Genomic DNA, 21263 nt, shown 5'->3' on the forward strand with positions numbered 1-21263 from the left:
ACAACTAGCTCTCAGCAAGACAAAACCTTCCCTGACCCACCTGCCCAACTCATCCGTACACATTCCATGGTACTTCGACCCCGTTCCAACCAGCCATCCGCCCTCACCACCACTATCCTCACCATAGAACCTACTTGCTTTACTCAAGCCTCTAAACACTCTGAGTGGCGTGCTGCAATGACTGAAGAATTTAATGCTTTAATTCGCAATGGTACGTGGTCTCTTGTTCCACGTTCATCTCATCAAAAGAATTTGGTCGGGTGTAAATGGATGTACAGGATCAAGAGAAAAGCTGATGGGTCTCTCGAGCGTTACAAAGCGCGTCTAGTTGCTAAAGGGTTCCATCAGCAACTTGGCCTCGACTACAATGAGACATTCAGTCCGGTTATCAAACCTACCACCATTCGGTCTATTCTAAGTATTGCAATCTCTCAAGGTTGGTCCATCCGGCAATTAGATGTTCATAATACCTTTTTACATGGCAACCTAACAGAAGAAGTTTACATGTCCCAACCGTCAGGGTTTGAGGACCGCGACCATCCAGATTATGTCTGTCATCTCCACAAATCTTTATATCGGTTAAAACAAGCACCCCGTGCCTGGTTTCACCGTCTCTCCCAGTTTCTTCTCCGACTAGGATTTGTTGCCAGCAAAACTGATCCTTCATTATTTATTTTAAGGATGAGGTCTCATGTCCTCTATGTGTTTATCTATGTTGATGATATTTTGGTAACCAGCAATGACTCCAGTCAGATCTCTCTTCTCCTTCAACAGCTTGCTAAGGAATTTTCTATTAAGGATCTTGGTGATCTCCATTTTTTCTTAGGAATTGAGGTTGTTCGAAACTCTACTGGATTATTATTATCTCAAAACCGCTACATTAAAGATCTTCTTTTAAAGGCAGGCATAGTTGATTGTAAACCTGTTCAGACCCCAATGGCCATGACAAAGGATTCTGATTCAGGAGGTGCTCCCCATCCGGACCCCACACAGTATCGCTCCATTGTTGGGGCTCTTCAGTATGTTACATTGACACGTCCGGATATTTTCTTTGCAGTGAATAAAGTATGTCAGTTTATGCAGTCTCCTAATACTGATCACTGGATTATGGTCAAACGTATCTTACGGTACCTTCAAGCTACAGCTGATCATGGGTTACACATTCGCCGATCCACCTCTCGCTCTCTCTAAGTTTTCTCGGATGCAGATTGGGCGGGTAGTGGAACTGATAAGCGTTCCACTGGGGGCTATGCAATCTTTTTCGACCCCAACCTCATTTCTTGGGCATCTCGTAAACAGAAAACAGTTGTCCACTCGTCCACAGAGTCTGAATATAAAGCCTTAGCAGATGCATCAGCTGAACTTATCTGGCTTGAGTCATTGTTTCAGAAACTTGGCCATCCCTTACATGGTCCCCCGATTCTATGGTGTGATAATATTGGGGCCACTTATCTGTCGGTCAATCTTGTTTTTCATGCTCGCACGAAGCACGTCGAAATTGATTTTCATTTCGTTCGTGAACGTGTTGCAAGACATCAACTATCTGTTCAGTTCATCTCCACCCAAGATCAGCTTGCCGATATTCTCACCAAGCCCTTGGGTACCTCCCATTTTAGGTTCCTAAGGGACAAGCTGAAAATTCGTGCTCCCGATTCTTCATTTTGAGGGGGTGTATCAGCACACACTCATTCCAACCCAACATTCTATTTTTGGCTTGCACTCTTATTTGGCTCTTTTCTATATTTAGCAAGTCAACACATATTCATATTTAGCTGGCACTCCTATTTGATCTTTCTCATTGTTTAGCTATTCTACATTTGGTTTCTCTTTACTTAGTATGTAATCGAGATATTCCTTCTTCTTTTAATTGCTACAATAACTAGACCTTGTAATCTATATATACTCCTATTGGAGAACAATGAAATGCAAAAATCAAAAATTATCCTCAATAAAAATATTACCTTCTATAGCCGGTGTCAACGACGGCGATGACCACGGAGGAGCCGGAGTCCGTGGCGGCGAGCAGGAAGTTGGGCTTGGAGTCGACGGAGACGAGTCCGAAGAAGAGGGGAGAACGGGTGGTATGTAATTGGCGGGGGCGGTCAGGGAGGACGGCCGGGTGAAAGCAGTGGAGCTCGGCTTCGACCGGAGTAAGCACGGCGGAGAAGCCGTGGAAGACAGTGCGGTATACGTGGAGTAGCTTCCTTTTGCCACGTGTCATCCGGGAGGAACTCTCGATGGAGTCGGTGGAAGAGGAGATGGCTTGGAAAGTGGAGGAATACCAGTGCTCCACGTCGGAAAAGACGGAAGGTTTGAGGTCATTCCGGATGCCGATGATGTAAGTCCTCCGACTACTAATGTCTGCAGCATCTTCGCCGAGAGAGGAAGAGGGGGGGAGAAAGAAGGTTAGGAAGAAGAGGAGGTGGTTGAAGGTAGGAGAGAAGGCCATTCTGAATGGGGGAATGATAGAGCTGGGAGTCTAAGCGATGGAGTGAGGGGGGAGTAGGCTTGGATGTTATACAGGAGAGGCTCAGGGGGGCGGTAGAAAAGTTGGTGGAGAGAAGAGGTAATTGACGCCAGGAAGAGAGGTCTTTGGTGGATATTTCAGAAAGGAGGGTAGTATGCGGGGTGATGCATGTCGTGAAGGAGGCATTTGATGGATTACAGTAAAAAAGGTGGCGGGGTTTTTGGCGGAATGTGATAAAACGACGGCAGCACCAAACGAGGAGAAGGACAAAGGAAGGTCTAAACTGGATTTACAAAAGGGTTTAGCTGGGAAGTGGACGAGAGGCGCATGGAGAGGGAGAGAGGGGGAGAGAGAGAGAGAGAGAGAGTGAGTGGCGACCGATGAGACGTTAGACTGGTGAAGCCAGTCCCTCTGCAAGCAGCCCGGCTTCACTTAATTACTTGTTTTCCGGTTAGGGAGGATCGCGACTATGGTGTCTGGTTATGCCGTGGCCGGGCTTGGGCCGGATTTGTCCCAGAATTAACACATGTTTGCTTACCCGCGGCCCGGGCTTGGCCTGGCCTTCGAGCTTACATTGCGAGCCCAAGCTCTATTCTCAGGCTTCGAGCCATACCTCTATTATTTTATTTTTTTTAAATATCAAAATTCATTTTTAAAATATGAAAATTAATAATTAAATTTTGCCAACAATCTGTAACATTTATATTATTCCATTAAATTTATATACCAATATTAAGTCTACAAATAGATTAAACATAAAACAAATTATATATACAAGAAAAATTAAAAAAAAAAAGGATTGGGCCAAGCTTTTACCGGTCCTTAATCCTGATGCCCGAGACAATGTGGTGCATGAATATGGTGCACGCAGTGTAAGGAATAATTTATCAGAGAATTAAGGTCGGTGGGAGGAAATGGACTGTGATACCGATTAATTAAGATGTGATTTTTTTAGAGAAAAAAAGGAATGTATAAAGGGGGAGGCAGAAGAAGAAGGGGAGGAAAAAAAATACAGTACGCTATCCACTACTAATGTACTTATAATATTTTAATCAATTTAAGATAGGGTATTTTTGTTAATTACATAAGGACGGCGAAAGAAACTTATATTATTTATTCATAGGAGTATTATTATTATTTTTTTTTTGATAAACAAGAGGAGGGACTGCTTCATAGATCATATTTCAGGGTGACACAACATAAGAGTACACACTGATAACAAGCATAAAGCATGGAGATAAATACATGAACTGTACATCCCATGACTAGGAGAAGATATAGTAAAACTAGTAAGTAGGCATCTCACAAAAAGATTTAGAGCATCCATCCAGCAGTGACAATATCCTGATAAAAGGGGTCCTGGAATGCTTGCATTAATTGAACGTACGTAACCTGTTGGAAAACCACAAAGATAGGTAGCTGAATTCCAATGAAGGAAATAGCATGCCATGGGCCATATGAATGTAGCAGCTCAGTCCTTACAGTTTGAGTTCAGCATGCACGAACTAGGTGGTGCAAATTCCCAGCAGTGAGACGAAGAATAGGCAAATATAGCATCAGTAGATTCGTGTTAAGATTTGATGCCTCGAGATTCGGTCCATATTAAGTCCACAAAAAAATTCGCGATAAAAAATGGAATCTAACAAGATCAAGATCACTTCAAACGAAGTCCGAATGGTCAAGATACGTACTTTTGAAGCTTGCACAGAACTCGAGGCGATGGCGGACCGGCGAAGCGGCAGCGGCACTGCTGCAGGAGGTGGGACGCCACCTAACGTGCGGCAGCGCACGGGCCAGGCATGTAGGGCATTTTCCACATATTTTTCGTGGTCCACAGCACTATTCTGTGGACCGAAGCGCGATCAGACAGTGTGAGTTGATCCGGGACTCGATCCGACGATTCAGGGACTTAATTGGGCTTGATTAGGAGTCTTAAACCTAATCAAACTCAAATTTAAGCCTATAAAAGGCCTGGTGGTCTCACGTGGGCGCGGAAACCCAGAAAACCTGAGAGAGAGAGGGAGCAGACGTCGTACATTGAGAGAGGAGAAAGGAGGCTCCTAGACAGCGGACAGCAATCGCTTCAGGGGTTCAGGGGGATCTTTCAAGAGAGAGAGCTTTTGTGAGGGAGAACTTCTTGTGAGGAAGAAATTGGATATACGAGGATTGAGAGTGAGATCTTCTCTTATAAATTTTTTTTTTCATAGTGAAGTTTGCATGCCCTATGGAAGTGAGCTCTTTTGTGACTGATCCACGTATTTTGATTATTTTCTGTTTTATTTCTTTTTTTCTTCCTACTACATCGCGTAGTACCAAAAAGATTTTGGAATGTGGTGTCCTGGCCAAACATTCACCCAACAAGTGATATCAGAGCGAGGTGGTACAAGGACGCAGATTGCAATGGTAGTGAGCAAGGCTGAAGATGGAGAAGATAGAATCAATCAAGATGGAGATCAATAAGTTTAATGGAAAGAGTAATTTCTCCTTGTGGCAGACAAGGATGAAGGATGTGCTCATCCAACAAGGATTGATCGATACTCTCTGGTGTGAGGAGAAGCCAACCATCATAGAGGTGTAGAATTAGAGACGGCTACAAATGCAGGCGGTGAGTACCTTCCGCATCTATCTAATGGATGAGGTGGTGATCCATGTGCTGAGCGAAACTTCTCCGATGGTGCTGTGGTCGAAGCTCGAAGAGTTATACATGGCGAAGTTTCTCACCAGCACTCTTTTCCTTTGGAGGCAGTTTTACCAGCTGCAGATGGCTGAGGGACAGAGCGTGCAGGAGCATCTAAGCCACTTCCAGAAGATCCTCACCGATATCCTCATCGTTGGTGAGAATGTTGATGAGAAGACTATGATACTTATTTTGCTAGCGTCGCTTCCACTTTCGTATGAGTCTTTGGTGACTGCTCTTCTAGTGGGGAAGAGCACCATCAAGATGGACGAGATCACCGCAGCGATACTCCAGAACGAGGTTCTCAGGAGGGAGAACCCGGCTTCGAGCTCAAGTGGCGGTAGCTCAGCTTTGATAGCTTCTGAAGGAGCAGGAGGTGATAGACGGAGCGACAGAAGATCACGACGAGGGTGGTCCAAGTCCAGGAGGAACTCGAGCAAAACTAGCTGTTACCGGTGTGAGGAGTTGGGGCATTTAGCCAGAGATTGCTCTCAACTCAAACATCGAACGGTGGCTGCTGTAGCGACAGTCGACAGCGATTCAGATGGAGATGTCCTAGAGATATCTAACGAGGTATCTACTTTTTTTCAGTAGTGAATATTAGATTCTGCATACACCCATCATGTATGTTGCAGAGAGGAGCAGTTTGACTCTCTGAAGAACAGTGAGGGCACTATATATCCGTCGGATGGATCGAGCTGTGCAATCAGAGGCATCGAGACGGTCAGCTAGAGGACACATGATGGTACAATAAGAAGATTGGAGGAGGTCCGATACATACCCGATTTCAGACAGAGTCTTATCTCACTTAGCAGACTGTATTCGAAAAGCTACAGGACGGTAGCTGGTGGAGAAATCCTGAGGGTGCTATGCGGCGATAGGATGTGCTGGAAGAGAAGAAGGGGAGCAGAGGACATTATTACCTGGCAGGAAGCCCAGTGCGAGGTGGAGCTTCAGGAACCAGGTGGAGTCCAGAGCGAGGTGGAGCTCCAGGTAGAGGTGGATCGGGCACGAGACAAGAGACTCGAGAGGACGAGAGGCGACGTCGCAAGGTGAGATTCCTATTGCCACAGGATGATGCTCCGAGTAGGTCTCAAGTCAGGAGGAGCACAGTATACGATGAAAATGAGATCGAGTGGCCTGGTTCGACTCCCATGTTTATCCATCCATGATCAGCAGGCAATTGCCCCAAGGTATGGGAGCGAAGAGATCTAGAAGCTCTCGGAGTTAGGAGAAGGTCGAATATCGAGTCAAAATAGAGATTGTTAGGATTTGATATCTCGAGATTCGATCTATATTGAGCCCACAGAGAGGTTCGCGACGTAAAACGGAGTCCAACGAGATCAAGATCGCCTCAAACGAAATCCGGATGGCCTAGATACGTGCTTTTGAAGCTTGCACGAAATCCGAGATGACGACGGACCACCGACGGGCCGGCAGAGCGGCGATGGCGCAGCCGTAAGAGGCGGGACACCGCCCAGCATGCGGCAGCACGCGAGCCAGGCGTGCAGGACGCGGCTTGATGCGGGGCGCGTGGCCTGCGCCGGGTCCAGGCACCCGATGCGAGCACGGCCCAAGCCCGGACGCACAGGACAGCCCAGGCCCAAGTGCCTTACCTGGGGCCTATACCTCGGTCCACCATGGATCGGGTGGTCCACGGCCCAGCGCGTGGACCGCGTGGGTATTTTTCACGTATTTTTCTCAGTCCACAATACTATTCCATAGATCGGAATGCGATCGGATGGCGTGGGTTGATTCAGGACTCGATTCGACGGTTCAAGGACTTAATTGTGCTTGATTAGGAGTCTTAAACCTAATCAAACTCAAGTTTAAGCCTCTAAAATATTTGTTTGGGGAACAATGGCCTATGTGTGGCTTTCTGTTTGCGAACAGAGACCCGACAGCGGTCTGGTGGTCTCGTGTGGGTGCGAAAACCCAGAAAACTTGAGAGAGAGAGAGGGAGCAGACACCGTACGTTGAGAAAGAAAGAGCAAAGAGGCTCTTGGACAGCGGACAGCGATCACTTCAGGAATTCAGGGAGGTCTTCCAAGAAAGAGAGCTTTTGTAAGGGAGAACTTCTTGTGAGGGAGAAAGTGGGTGTACGAAGGTTGAAGGTGAGATCTTCTCTTATAAAATTTCTTTTTTATAATGAAGTTTGCATGCCCCATACGAATCCTTTGTGGCTGATCCATGTATTTTGATTATTTTTTGTTTTATTTTTTTTTTCTGCTGTATCATGTAATATCGAAAAAATTTTGGAAGATGATATCCTGACTAGACATCCATCCAATAATTCATATGACATTCCAATGAACTTCAAGAAGCATATTGAAGTGACATAGTTCCCCAGTTGAAAGAAAAATCAAATAGCCACCAGATGATGCATAAAGTTGACACAAAAAGAGTAATAAATGGTAGTGCTTGCAACTCGAACATACGGTGAGTAAAGTATTGAAGATAGAAGTATGATAGTAGCATAAGCGTGGCGTGCCAGTTGAGGGATGCTCGTGCCAGTTCAAGTATAGAATGAGAAAAACCATGCATTTAATCAGAGGAGCACCTTTTTGTACAGAGAAAATCAGCACATTGAAGGGTGAAACATGAGAAATTGCACTGCTGGAATACCAAATTGGGAGCCATGAGTGTTGATATGTGGAACAACAACACTTTAAAATTAGTATAGGTTGACAGGAATAGCAGCATCGTCCATTGCCTTTAGGAGTATTATTGATTATACTCGAAGATAGCGCACTCAAAATTTCAATGTGGAACCTACAACAGAGTTTACCATGACAAACCTTCCTCAAAAAATGTGAAATCTCATAAATTAATTATCGGATTAGTGTCGGACCGGACCAAGGGGCTGCTCAATTTTGTGCAACTCAAAACTTGCCATTGGTTTTCCTTATCATTTTTATACTGTATAATGTCAATATTTGGTTCCCCTCTACTTGAGATATATGTTGTTTCTTTTTTTTTTTCCGATGAAATTATCATCATCTTTATAACTTTCTTCATATAATTTTTTATTTTGATAATATCAGCTATATTTTTTCATCTTTCTAACAGAAAAAAAAAAAAAAACCTATGCTAGTATTATTTTTTTGAAAAAAAATATGATACAAATGTGCCACCTTCAAAATTTCAATGGTGGACCTCTCAGGTTTTCAACAAGCACCGAGCTAATAACAGCTGGGCAAGATAATATTATCAAAATCATCACTGCAGCAAATTAAATTGTGACGAGGAAAGATAAAATTTTCAGAATTTCGTTGTCAGTTATCTGATCAGGCTTACGATTTTAACCGGTCCAGTTTTAGCGCACGTCACATTGAAAGCGAGGCGATGAATGATTCAACCGGTGGCTCTGCGGGTGTAAAGGGGGGTGTTTTGCTGGCCGCATCTCATGGGCTCGATGATCGAGTTGTAGTGCTGTGGGACCATCAACAACCCCCACACGGCTCTCAAAGCAAATCCTTGATTAGAATAAAATATTATTACAACATGCTCATATTCAAAGAGTTCGACCCCATCTAAAATGTGACAGCAAGCATGTTCATGACCTAGCCCATGATTGGTTATGAACATACGAATTCAACCATCTAATCTCTATCACGTACCTAGACTTCATATAACGATCAAGAATAGCAATCTTTCAACTTAACCATGCTTTCGATATGTTTACATCAAAGCTGGTCCTTGTCGACCATCCCCTATCACCATAAGGGTCCACACCCAACAGCCGTAAGTTGATCAATGGTTTGTGTTCGACCAAATAGGATCAGGATTTGCGATGGTCGGGAAAAGCAAGGATATGATCACCCCCGCACACCCCAATTGATTGGCTTATCTATTAAATCAATTGGTTAAACAAATTATCATATTATATAGTCATTTGAGATGTGTTGCACGTATCATCGCTAGATTATAACAGTTAAACGCTAGAAACTTCTATCCAGTTGCTTCAAATTATCTGTTGCATCGATACAGAATTGGATCTAATGCATCAATATCAGGTAAAATTAGTCTATTCTTTTCATTCATATCTTGTTGCATGTTCTTTTGCTGAGTAAAATGAAGTCCCTCGTATCTGCAAACAATAATCTTTAATGCCAATTCCATTGCTGTAGCCTACATAAACTATCCATCTCTCCTCTGAATATTTCTGTATTGTTCCAATTTTATTGGATGTCCCCAAAGTGACTGGCCCATAATAATTCTGTTCTACACTGTCATTTTTCTCTTCTCTTGTGAACTGTTGTAAATATTAATTGGTCTAATAAACGCGGGCAACATTGTTTAGCCTTCTCTCTATCCAAAAAAACAAAAAAAAAAAAAAAAAAAAAGGAGAAAAAGAAGAAGATAACCCATTTGGTGCATTCATAAGCAAAATTAGGAGTGCAAGAGCCATCTATGTTCATCATATAAAATAGCGGTGAGGTGGGGTTGCCTTTTTATCCAAACCGATCTAGATGAAGTATACGATTCATTATTAATTGGTGGGCAATCTTTTGGCATTTAAATTGATTGGACCTCCATCCTTCTCAGGTTCTTTTCGTTACTCATCAGTTCTGTCGTCTTAGATGAATTTTTGAACACTTAATATTAAAATTATAACTAAACTAATACTTACTCTTAATCAAAATCATTATTTTCAGTAACTGCTGCCAGCTAGGTTTATTTAGAATTTCTTCAACCGTCCATTTCAGACATCTCCCTCCGCTTCCACATGCATCCCCCAATGAGATGGCCCACGGATCATTCTTTTTTTTTTTTGGGTAAATCATTCTTTTATCTTTTTTTTTGGATGTAATAGAGATTCCGATCTCTAATATCGTCTCAATTATTCCCAGCAGTCTCGTTGTATATTTTGGATGCTCTCCGATAACCATTATCACAATTCAGAAACATAGTTCCAACTCCATCCAAAACTCTCATGTCAGTCCCATCTCAGGGTACCAACTTTACATGCTTATTTATTCTTCCGAAATAAATTATGGTCGTACGCCCGCTTGCAAGCCGATTTACCAACCCTGTTAACATGGCATCCATACAAGAAAAGAGTTCCATGGTTACATCTTAAGAAGGATAGACAGTGACACAAGATCCCAACCACAATGTTCCTACTTCAAACGTAGATCTTGTGATTTCCATCTGATGGCTCCAATTAGGCTTGCACACTACATTCCCAGTATTTCATTTAGCACCCTAGGAAAAGAATAACAAAGCCTCACCCACCCCACTACAGTACGTACGAAACCACCGCCTTTCCCTTTCTCTCTCTGCTGCTGATATAACACCCCTCTCCTCCCGCCGCAGCCCACTTCATTAATGTGCGGCACTGGTGTCGGCGCGTGAATGTTCGCAAATGGCGGATACGAATATCACGCCGGTCTCCTCCTCCGATTCGCTCGCGACCCGGAGTAACTACGAGAGCAGCGGCGGGAGCAACTCGGGCCGCCGCGGGAACCCCCGACTCACCCTGGATCTGGTCACCGCCGGTCGTTGGCACCTCTCCTTCCTCCGCTCCTTCGCCGGCTCCCTTTTCCTTAACAACACCACCGCCATAGCCCGATCCATCCGACGGTCTGGTTCTCTCCGATCAAATACCTTTCCTCCTCCGGACACCTGATCGACGGATGAGGTTGGATTTCGCTTTTGTTGCAGGTATGAGGAGCTCTGGATGCCGCTCATCGCCGAGCTCTCCAAGGCGGCGCCGCCGTCCGACGCCCCGATGATCCTTCCACCGGAGGACGTCCATTGGATCTGGCACTGCCACTGCCTCCATCCGGTAAGTCTCGAATGATGCGATTTGCCCTCGTATGCCTCGTAAAAATCCCAACTCTGGCCCTGGGGATATTTGCCTCAGGAGAGCTACCGCGAGTACTGCGCCTCGAGATTTGGGGAGCTGATTGATCGGCCGGCGATATTCGACGAGGAGAACGAGGAGTACGCCTTCGGCCGGTGCCGCGAGATCTGGGGCCTCCGTTACCCGTCCGAGCCGTTCGACCTCGAGATCGCCGAAGATGATGAGGGCGGAGCAAGCGGCGGCGATCTCTTCGCGGCGGTGGCGAGGTGCGGGTCTCTCTACTCCCACTTCTCCGACCCCTTCGTGTCCGAGACCGTGTACCTCGTCTTCGCGAGGCGGAGGTACCTCAACTTCCTCCACATCTCGCGGCGATTCGAAGAAGAAAAGGGGCTCCGGATGGTGCCCACCTCGGATATTCTCCTCATGTGGCTCACCCACCAGGTGATTCCGCTTAAAGTTTCGACTTTGACTCTAGATTTGACATAAATTTTGGGTCTTTGAACCGATGGGATTTACCCTATGGAGCAGAGCTTTCCAGGGAGTTATGCTAGGGACACGGAGGGGATGGGGGATTTGGGACGGCGAGTGATGGCTTTCGGGGAGGCGGCAGCGGCGGAGGAGGCGGAGGCGACAAGGAGGGTGTGGGAGGAGGCGTTCGACGAGCCGTATGAGAGGGCGGGGGCGGGGATCGATCCGGCGGCGTCGCCGTCGCGGGTGTTCCTCAACTGGGAGGCGGCGGAGGCCGACGTCAACCGGACGTACAAGGGCTTGCACCCAAGATTCCTCGTGGAGGTAAAGTTGCACACGTTTCCCGTTCCCTCGTTTCTCCCTATACACTGAATTGCGGTTCCCTCTTTCGTTTCCTGGTAAAGTGTTGGTCTGGACCTTTGAGTGGGTGGGGATGATGGAGATTTGTTGAAGCGGGCAACAGTTTGTCTTCTTTCTTATCATGCGTGATTCACTATTTTTGGATGGAGGAGAGAGAGAGAGAGAGAGAGAGAGAGAGAGAGAGACTTGGTGAGCTGGGACAGATGTGTCAATAGGTGTCGATGAATGCTACAATTTGGTGGGGCCTTATGTTGGGCTCATGTAGAGTTTAGATTGGCTAGGCACAAATCTGACCCATTGTCAGTAGTTTGAAAGATGGGCTCTAAGAAGGGCCACATCCTCTTGAGGAATTCTGTAATTTATGTTTGTTTCTTTAATATTCTCTTGATGTGATATTTATGAATATACTTGTTTGCGAATTTAGAAGCCCACTTTACCTATGTATTATGTGTATGTATATATGCATGTGTATTGCTAGTTGCTACTACTTTCAACAATCATTAGAGCTTTGGCAGCAAAGATTTATTGCTTTCAGAATGAGAATGAAAGCAAGGAATAGCAGAAGTTTTGTGCGTATATTGTTTTCAATATTAATCTCTCTGTGGTATTTCACTAATTTGTAGAGAAACATGAAGACAAACAAGAAGACTAACATACAGGCCCTGAATTAATTGCACAAGCAGGTAAACCAATCCTAGTAAGTAATGATGTGGAAGAGTAAAGGGTGCTGTACAGGTGCTGAAAACTGTTGTAGAACATACAACACAAAACCTACCATTTATTTAGGGTGCCACACCCTGTTTGGATCATGACTCCTGCTCCTCCACCCTACTCTATAGATTTTCTTACATCGATCACCTTCAAATATCAAAATCTTATAAAACTAACCTTTCTTTAACTGAACTTAAATGGCTATTCTATTACTCTTTTATCACAGTTATGAGTTTAGTTGCTATGTTCATATGTAGGTAAAGCTAATATATTTTTTCAGAGTCAGAGTATTATCATTCATTCTTTGAGAAATAGATGAGAATTATTGTTAATTTTATGCTATATCATTTTCTATAACTTTCTCATCCTTTCTCCTAAAATTGAAAAAATATTAACTTTAGACCTTTAGTCTGTGAAATCTGGTAATTTTGTTCATTCGGTTTCATGGGATGTTTTTCTGGTGACAGGTCTGTGTATTTTTCAAAGGACGATGGCAGGAAAAAGAGGTTAAGAATTTGGACAAGAAATTCCTGCGGTTAAGAACTGTCAGGTGTCACAGAGAGATGAAAATAGACCAGCCTGTATCCGAATCATCGTCTGAGACTTGGCAGAGAACATGGCATCTTTACTGTGAATTTGGCACCAGAGGCATTGCACTGGAGTTGCGACAGAAGGAAATTGGTTGTTTAAGAAATAGCAAGTTGCTTAAATCTGTAGTCTTCCAGTGGAATGACCTGTTGCGGGCGCCTACTCTCACTTTAACAAGAGAGATAGAGATGCCAGTAACAGCCATGACATCTATCACACCCCCTGTTCAGGCCCCCTACTTCTTAAAGTGTGTTCCAGATAGAGTAACAGATGATGGCGGCGCAATGATTTCAGATGTGATACTGAGGATGAATAGATATCGCCCACAAGAGGGTCGATGGTTATCTCGCACTGTTCTTGATCATGCTGGAAGGGAGTGCTTTGTGATACGAATACGGTGACAACTTTATTGCCTTTTGGTATTCATGCAAGTCACTAGAAAAAGATGCAAAGAGTTATTGACTGAGTTTTGATGGATTTGTGTAGAGTAGGCAGAGGGATTTGGAGAAGAGGTGCTGAAACTCCAACAGCAATAAAATGGGAGGACCGGATCACAGAAGTAAGAGAAGGCCCATGGAAATATGTGGGCGGCTCTGTTGGCACTGCACCTGGTAAGACATGACCTAGTAAGATATGAATCATGTATTGCTAGAAAAGGTAAGCTTATAATGACAGGCTAAATTTCTTTTCTTAAGATTGTATAAAAAGCTATCTGCTCTGAGTTTCTCATTGTATTATTAAGAGATGCTTGGATGTTCTCCTGTGATTGTAGGGAAGGTGGTGGGCACCGCGACACCTAAGAAAAAAGATCTACAAGAGAAGAAGGCAACTTGGTGTCTATCAACAGGTGATGTTCTGACAATACAATGGGAAGATAGACTGGAAATTCAGCTTGAAAATGAAAATTCAACTGAATCGGTATTACATGCTTCTTGTACTCCATATACTTTGTTATTCCATTGGTATGATTTTAGTAAAAGATATTACTAATGCTTTATAACAAAAGGGCAATTTATAAAATTTATGAATTTTAGAAATTATTGAGCTGATAGTGGCGGCTTTGAGATTCTTTTTAATTCATTGTCGTATAACCTCATTAGTTTGTAAAGTATCCACCTTTTTTTGTGTAAATTTTCACCGGCTCGATGCTAGAATGTATCTTGCATCTATTTATTCATGGGAGAAAATCCATTTGTCCTCTCAACGTGGTGTAATAACACAAATTATATAGGCTTGAGACCTTAAAATTCTTCCTTAGAAACAAATTGTGTGGGGGTTTCAAAGCCACGTTGAAGCTCTGAGACAGAATGCTTACCGGACATTCTTCAAACAATAAAAGAAATCCATTTGTATTTGACTTTACACGATATGACAGCTTTGAATAGGGTTAAATGCTGATAGCAGAACTGCAAAAGCATAGCTTGCCTTTGAGATATGAACATTGATTTGCTGAAATAAGGATTAGGAGATGATTACTCAAATTAGGCTAAACTTAGCATTAGATTTGTGTAAGAATGCAGTAAAACCTTAGAAGTGGAAGAAAATCTGGAGTTCTTCAATTGGTGAAGTCTAAGAAATATTAAGGCTAAGAGCTGCTAGAGTCAGAGAAGTTAAACATTGCACATGCTTTTTAGACTATTGCATCTTGAAAAAAAGTGTCATAGCATAAGGAGGATATTGAGTATCTAAATTGAGAGGTTTTATTGTCTTAATTAGGTTAATGGCACCATTTTTGTAAATTAAATTTAAGTGCTTAATATTGATCTGAAATAGTAAGGTTACAGGTTTTATATTTTGTCATCCATGTGATCCCTTTTATTTATTGCTTCTAAGTTAACTCCACTTTTTATTTAGTAAAATTCCTACTCCCACCAAAGTTTGTTTTAAGATTACCGGTATTTGATTTTGGTTGTTTGGGCCATTATTACTTTGCCTTGGGAACACTGAATGGCTTCTATTATGATGCTAATTCTTATTCAGGCAAGGCTGCTGAGAGGGAGGAAACTACGGTATGAGGTAAAGGAGGTTAGCCCATCGGACAGGCAGGATGATGAGGAAGTGCAGTACTCGACACTTGTTCGATTTACCTCGGAACATCCAGACGGAAAAGCCACAGCTCTTCTAAATTTGAAGTTGTTTGCAGTAGAGTTTTTACCAGAAGAGGATGCAGTGCTAGTGCTGCTCTTGTGCATGGCTATAATTCGAACCATTTCAGAGATCAGAAGGGAAGATGCGGGTGGCTTATTACTGCGCAGGAGAGTGAGGGAAGTGAAAGCAGGAACCAGGGACTGGGGCTCGGTAATTCTCCCTTCGTCTTCGTCAAGCTTGTCTCCCCATTTACAACCTTGGTATTGGAATGCTGAGGAAGTATTAGCCTCAGCAGAGATGCATGATGGCAGGGAGCCGACTTCTAAGTATTCCCCTGCTGATGGCAAGGACCTATTATATAAGCAAGCAATCATACCTTGAAGAGACCTTAACTATATTCACAAGTTCCAAGCATCATCAGGATGTACTTCAGATGAGATTATGTATATTTCTTGGTTCAGGACTCTATTTCCTTTTCCATTTCCTCTTTATTTCTTTAGAGAGAGAGAGAGAGAGAGAGAGAGAGGGAGAGTTCATCGTTTCAATAATGTGGATTAAGATGAGTGGTGTGCCTTAGTGAAGCTCTGTTTGGTATATAGCTTCACAGGATATGAGTGCAGTCTGGTTCAGTTAGTAGTAGTCTGATTTGGTATGAGTGCACTTTAACACAGATCTAGATCAAGTATGGCAAGCATTTAATGATGTAATGACTATCTGGATCATTTTACCGAGAACAAGATGAATAATAGCAGTAGCGTTGATGTGGGCTACATATATTTTAATACCCATTTTTCTAGTAATGATCCATATTTTGGCTTTACATTACAATTGCTTCTCTGCTGAAGCCTTTATGAGTATTTTTTGGGCAGCATATCATAATTACATTCAACCTACAAGCCATCACAAAGACGTATGGCAATGGTTTTGCGTGCAGCTCAGAACATCAAGGGCACGTTAGATTGTTATTGTCTCAAACTTCAGGAGCACAAGCGCTCATAGTCCATCTAAGAACTTGAAATTTCATAGGTGCTGCTGCATTAATTGAATTGCCATAGGGTCAAATGAGACTGCTCTCCTGGTCCAAAAATGAAATATGATTTGGAATGAGGAACCAAATGATTCATACTTGTCCTTCTTTTGTTAGGCTGGAGTTTGGTTTCTCAACACAAGAAATGCCTATGCTGTTGCTGCTGGTTGAGCTTCACCTTGCTGTGATGATTTATATAATGTGATAATTTTCAACTTTTGATCTTTGTTATGGTTAGGGTATTCGATTGCTTATCGCATAATACACACTAAATTATAAATTAACTATTTCTTCCAGAATTATTCTGATTGCTGATATTTTTGTTTTAGATTTTCTAATTCGCCCTTTCCGGGGATTTGGTTCGGGCTGCAATCATCAATCCTCATGAGTACAGAGTAGTGGGTTGAGGATTATCCATTCTAACCTCAAAAAAATAATAATAATAAAATAAAATAAAATAAAAAACAGATCTCTAAAATTATCGCACGCCAACTCAAGCAGCAGAGTTTTTTTGGGAAAGGTTTATAAATACTGACCATTCGATGTTATTAACCGAATATTAATATAATGGTTAATCAAAAGGCCTGTCAGCTACCTGCCATCAAATGAGTGCATTTGAGATACTCCTGTTACTGATAATGACTCTGACTACTAAATTTATCCTCCATAACTTAAGCTACCATAAGACAAAAATATTGATAAATACAAAAACCAAACAAAAGGAATGTTTGACTGTTTGAGCTCCTGAGTCCACAATAAAGCTTCCAACAAATACATCACCAACCTATGGCAATCATTAATTTAATACAATAAGATCACAAACACGACTCCATATTTCATAACCAAATGTTGAAAGATCACAGCAACATGACACGAAACAAACTGAAAAGAAGAAATAAATACACTAAAGCTGGTACGTCACCAACACCACTACTTAAGTTTTTATATTATCCAACCTAAGTAAACCTTAATAAAAGGAAAGAATGAAAAATATCAAAATACAAGCATAAGGAAGAGAGAAACAGGGAGAGACAAAAAGACAGAGAGGGGGAGAGAGATTGAGCTTAGAAGAGAATGTCCTCAAAATTCCAGAACAGCTCCTCATTGGAAGCAGGACCGCCCTTCTGACCGCCAACAGTTGCACCGGGCTGCGGCGGAGCCGCCACCGCCGTCGCCGCCGCGCTCCCCTCCATGGACGGCACCTCAAAGAGATCCGCACACGACCCGTAGACCATGGCCTCCTCCCTCAGCCTCCCGGCTTCCCCACCGGTGGCGGAATAAGACCCGCTGTCGCCGCCACAGTAAGGGCGATAGCGGTGCTGGCGTGCGGCCTTGGCCGGCGCCGGCGAGGGATCCTCGTTGGGGAAGTTGACCTTGGCCTTGCTGCCCCGGATCCGGCGAGCCTCCCGGTCGTAGGCCCGAGCGGCCTCCTCGGGGGTGCTGAAAGTTCCCAGCCACACCCGGACACCCTTCGCCGGGTCACGGATCTCAGCTGCCCACTTCCCCCACGGCCTCCGGCGGATGCCGCGGTAAAGGTTCTTCCTTTCGTTCTTCTTCGGCTCTGAATCACCACAACAACCCATCATCCCCGCTCAACTCCTCTGGGGAACTGCAGCGAAGCACGAAAATACGAAGAAGCAAAAAGGAGAAAAAATGGATAAAGGCGTCACCTTTTGGGGTTGGATCGCTGCGGGGACCGAGCCAGAGATCAGCGGAGGCGACGACATGGTGGGGTTGGCTCCGAGGAGGGACGAGGTCGGAGATGATGGCGCCTCCGCACATGGCTCCTCTGTTCTTCGCTGTTCCTGGGTCTCCTCTGCTTCAATGGAGAAGAGAAGAGAAGAGAGGGAGAGGGGACAAAGGATATCGGAGTTGGCTCAGACGGGAGAAGGATGCGAGGGGGAATTATGGCTTATATAGTGATGCTGTCTTTCTCTATCAGTGACTTTATGGCCATTGATAAAAGGGAAAAGAATAGGTAGGAGGGGAAGGGGAAGGGGGAGGGTTCTGGGTCCGTGTTGTATGTTTGCATGGCGTGTCGCATGGACCAGAGCAATGATGGCCGCGTGGATGCATGCAGTCTCTCTCCCGAAGGGGGCCCGCATGGCCGCCGCACATCTACCCTTGATTACCTGCGCTACACCTGAGACCGAAAGGGGGAGGTCAAATTTAAATGGCTTTTAATCTCTAATCTAATAAAAAATTAACTTCTATTTTGATAGATGTTTTTATGGTTTGAAAAAGCACACTCATTTTTTTTCATTTTTTATAATTAAAATGAATAAAATTAGAAAATAAAATACTGAAAAATTAAATTAAAAGAATTGATGTCGAGTCCATCGTGGTTTATATATTTATCTTCTTTTCTAAACTTGAAAGCATACCTCTCAGACGTCTTTTTCATTAAAAAAAAAAAAGTGCATTAAACAACATCTCTACATCAGAGAAATGGAACGTTTAACGAGAGGTTGAAGATTTGAGATACGGAGAGGAGCAACCTTTTTGACAAGGAGCTTGTATAAATGATCATGAAGGACCACGTACTTGGTCTTGCTCGAGTGCGAGATCGTGAGACGCATGGTTTGATGGCTTTCGTGGGCATACGTGGTCGAAAGAAGAACTACGTAGTTGGCGTTACTAGGCCACGTGGTCTCAGAGGATGTGAACTGCCAGCTTTCCATCAAAAAGAATAACCATGCATGGCTGAAGACAAGCTCATCTGAGTTGTATGTAGAACAAATATAGAATGCGTTATTACACTTTGTTGATGATGCTACAATTCATTACAATGTTAATCGTCTCCTTCAATAAATATTTGATAGATAGTAATTGTAATTACATCATTATTTTTAAAATTAATTTGATCGAAAATATGTTTTATTTATTTCAATTCACTTAGTAAATATAGTTGAATTGTTATTAGTTTATTTCTAAATTAATTGAATGATATATTAAAGATGGGAAAAGCCTATCAACATGGGCGACTGGATTTGTGGAGCAACTGTTCAATTAAGGAGCTTGCATAGGTGGCATGAAGGACACCATGTCTATCTTGCCTGATTTAATTGTTTGGAGAGATATGATTAATAGCTTGCATCATCATAGGTGATCAAATTGAAGCAGTTGGTCTTACTCGGCCACATGGTCTTAGGGCATTTGATTTGACAGCTTCCGTAGTCATTTTTATTAGAAAATAAAGTCTTTTGAGTTATATTACGAATTTGTATGCCTCATTACATTTTATTAGTGATGTGATAATCTATTATGATGTTAGTTATTGCCTTATGTGGATCATACCATTGTATGTGGAATGAGTACTTAATTAGTTGATACAGATAATAATACTAATCATGACTTTTTAAAATATGATTTATAAATATTTTTCACTTACATATATGTATTATTTTTTCTTGAGTGCTACAACAAGAAGTGCATGTTGACAATCGTATTTATGCAAAAAAAAGAGTAGCGAATGTCTATGGACGACCGCACAAAAGATTGTTTACAAGCAGACATGCATTTGTTGATCTCCATTTTAATGTTAACAAACATCATACCTGAAATATATATATATATATATATATATATATTAGTGGAACACGAAAATTTCGGACAAACAAGTTATGCGCCTAATGTTTGACTTTTTGCTGCACACATAAAACTAGCAACCATAAAGTTTAATTGGATAAAAGTAAAAAGAAAAGTTACAAACTAGTTATCCTTTCATGTAGCATTTCTTTGTTACTAAAGTAAATCTCAACTTAATCAATATAGTATATCCCTAATTAAAATATAGTAGAAACATAAATAAATAATAAACTTGTTAAAGTACTGCTATTTATTATTTTAAACTTGTTAAAGTACTGTTATTTATAATTTATAAACGTCTCTATCGTATATCAATAAATATGTACATGTAACATGTCGATGTAATAGATGACCTTCAACAAATGTTTTAACGGCTGCTGCAATGTTGTAATGGCCATTATATTGGAGTTCGGTGAGGCATTAACACGAGCACTCAGGAATGGCCACTGGACGATGACAGCTTTCTCCAAGGCAGAGGAGCACGCAGTATTTACGCGGCCGCCGTGGTTTTGAGATGGCAACGAGGTGCTCTATTTGGTAGGCTTCTTGACCCACAACTACCTGGGTGTGGAGTAATTAGGCAAAGTCCGTGAAGCCGTAAAGTAATATTAAAAATTTATGACCAAGGAGTAGAACTATTCCATGATTAGAACAAAATAATTTTAGGCGAGAGTTGTTGAATAGCTGTGGGAGCGTGAACATGGGTTGCTTTAATCTATTGATTTGTTCTCAAAAAAAAAATAGATCTTGTTGCGGCCAATCTCCTCGTCACCTGGTCACCGGAAACGAACGTCTGCAAAAGAAAGTCCGCACTGACCGAAGGCGGCTCCGGCGGGGACCCTCCGACGGTCAAGTCAGAGAGGAGACTGGACAACAGTGAAAAGAAGACAGAGAGCTCAATCGAGAGAGGGAAAGAGAGAGAGAGCAAGCCTGAGAGTTTTTTCTTCGGAGCTCCTAGCACTGTTGCCTTCCCCGATATATATAGTGGAGCGCGGTATGGCGCCGTCATTAATGGCGCGGACAATTGAAGAATTGTCAATTCACCGTACACTGTCAGAGTCGCCGTAAAGGTGTCAAATCGCCGTGAGACCGTCAAATCGCTAGGATTGACCCATGCTCTAGGTGGGATAATGCCCCTAGGCGGCAGTGCCGCATGCTGTTGTCAGGACCGACAGTCTCTGACAGTAGTACGGCGATCGGAGGAGTCGACCGACCTTGGGTCGGTTGCTAGCTGAGGGGCGTCGGGTAGAGATTCGGACCCTCCGACGGTCAGTCGGGCGTGTCGTGGGAGTCGGACATCGGACCTCCTGGTACAGTCGGTCGGGAGGACAGAAAGGGTCTGCCCGACCGACGTACCTTCGATTGGTCGGCCGGTTTCAGTCGGTCGATCGATCGGAAGGTCGGTCGGTCGGTCGGTAGGTCGATCAGTCGGTCGGTCGATCAGTCGGTCGGCCGATCAGTCGGTATATCCCAACAGTTG

At 43.2% G+C, this 21263-nt stretch overlaps 2 protein-coding genes and 1 pseudogene across 3 annotated transcripts; 1 reads left to right on the forward strand and 2 right to left on the reverse strand.

Annotated features, from left to right (window-relative positions):
• The window catches only part of LOC105040044 (subtilisin-like protease SBT1.5), a 30710-nt pseudogene extending 28261 nt beyond the window's left edge, over positions 1-2449 (reverse strand).
• Positions 2450-10273: 7824 nt separating this feature from the next.
• Positions 10274-15952, forward strand: LOC105039876 (glycine-rich domain-containing protein 2). 2 transcript variants are annotated; one of them, XM_010916189.4, is made up of 8 exons: positions 10274-10730; positions 10812-10935; positions 11014-11394; positions 11482-11745; positions 12960-13477; positions 13567-13691; positions 13853-13998; positions 15061-15952. In XM_010916189.4, exons 1-8 carry the CDS (start codon positions 10513-10515, stop codon positions 15547-15549), a joined length of 2265 nt encoding a protein of 754 aa, XP_010914491.1. In that variant the 5' UTR covers positions 10274-10512; the 3' UTR covers positions 15550-15952. The 2 variants fall into 2 exon arrangements, with proteins under 2 accessions (XP_010914491.1, XP_019704133.1); XM_019848574.3 differs by having other exon boundaries at positions 13853-13927; positions 15061-15330.
• A 1058-nt stretch (positions 15953-17010) lies between these two features.
• On the reverse strand, positions 17011-18151 carry LOC105039877 (ethylene-responsive transcription factor RAP2-3). The gene is made up of 2 exons (XM_010916190.3): positions 17866-18151; positions 17011-17756 (listed from the first exon to the last, which is right to left on the reverse strand). Exons 1-2 carry the CDS (start codon positions 17975-17977, stop codon positions 17260-17262), a joined length of 609 nt encoding a protein of 202 aa, XP_010914492.1. The 5' UTR covers positions 17978-18151; the 3' UTR covers positions 17011-17259.
• Between the last annotated feature and the right edge of the window lie 3112 nt (positions 18152-21263).

Source organism: Elaeis guineensis, chromosome 1, assembly GCF_000442705.2.
Source record: "Elaeis guineensis isolate ETL-2024a chromosome 1, EG11, whole genome shotgun sequence".
In the NCBI taxonomy this organism is placed as follows: Eukaryota; Viridiplantae; Streptophyta; class Magnoliopsida; order Arecales; family Arecaceae; genus Elaeis; species Elaeis guineensis.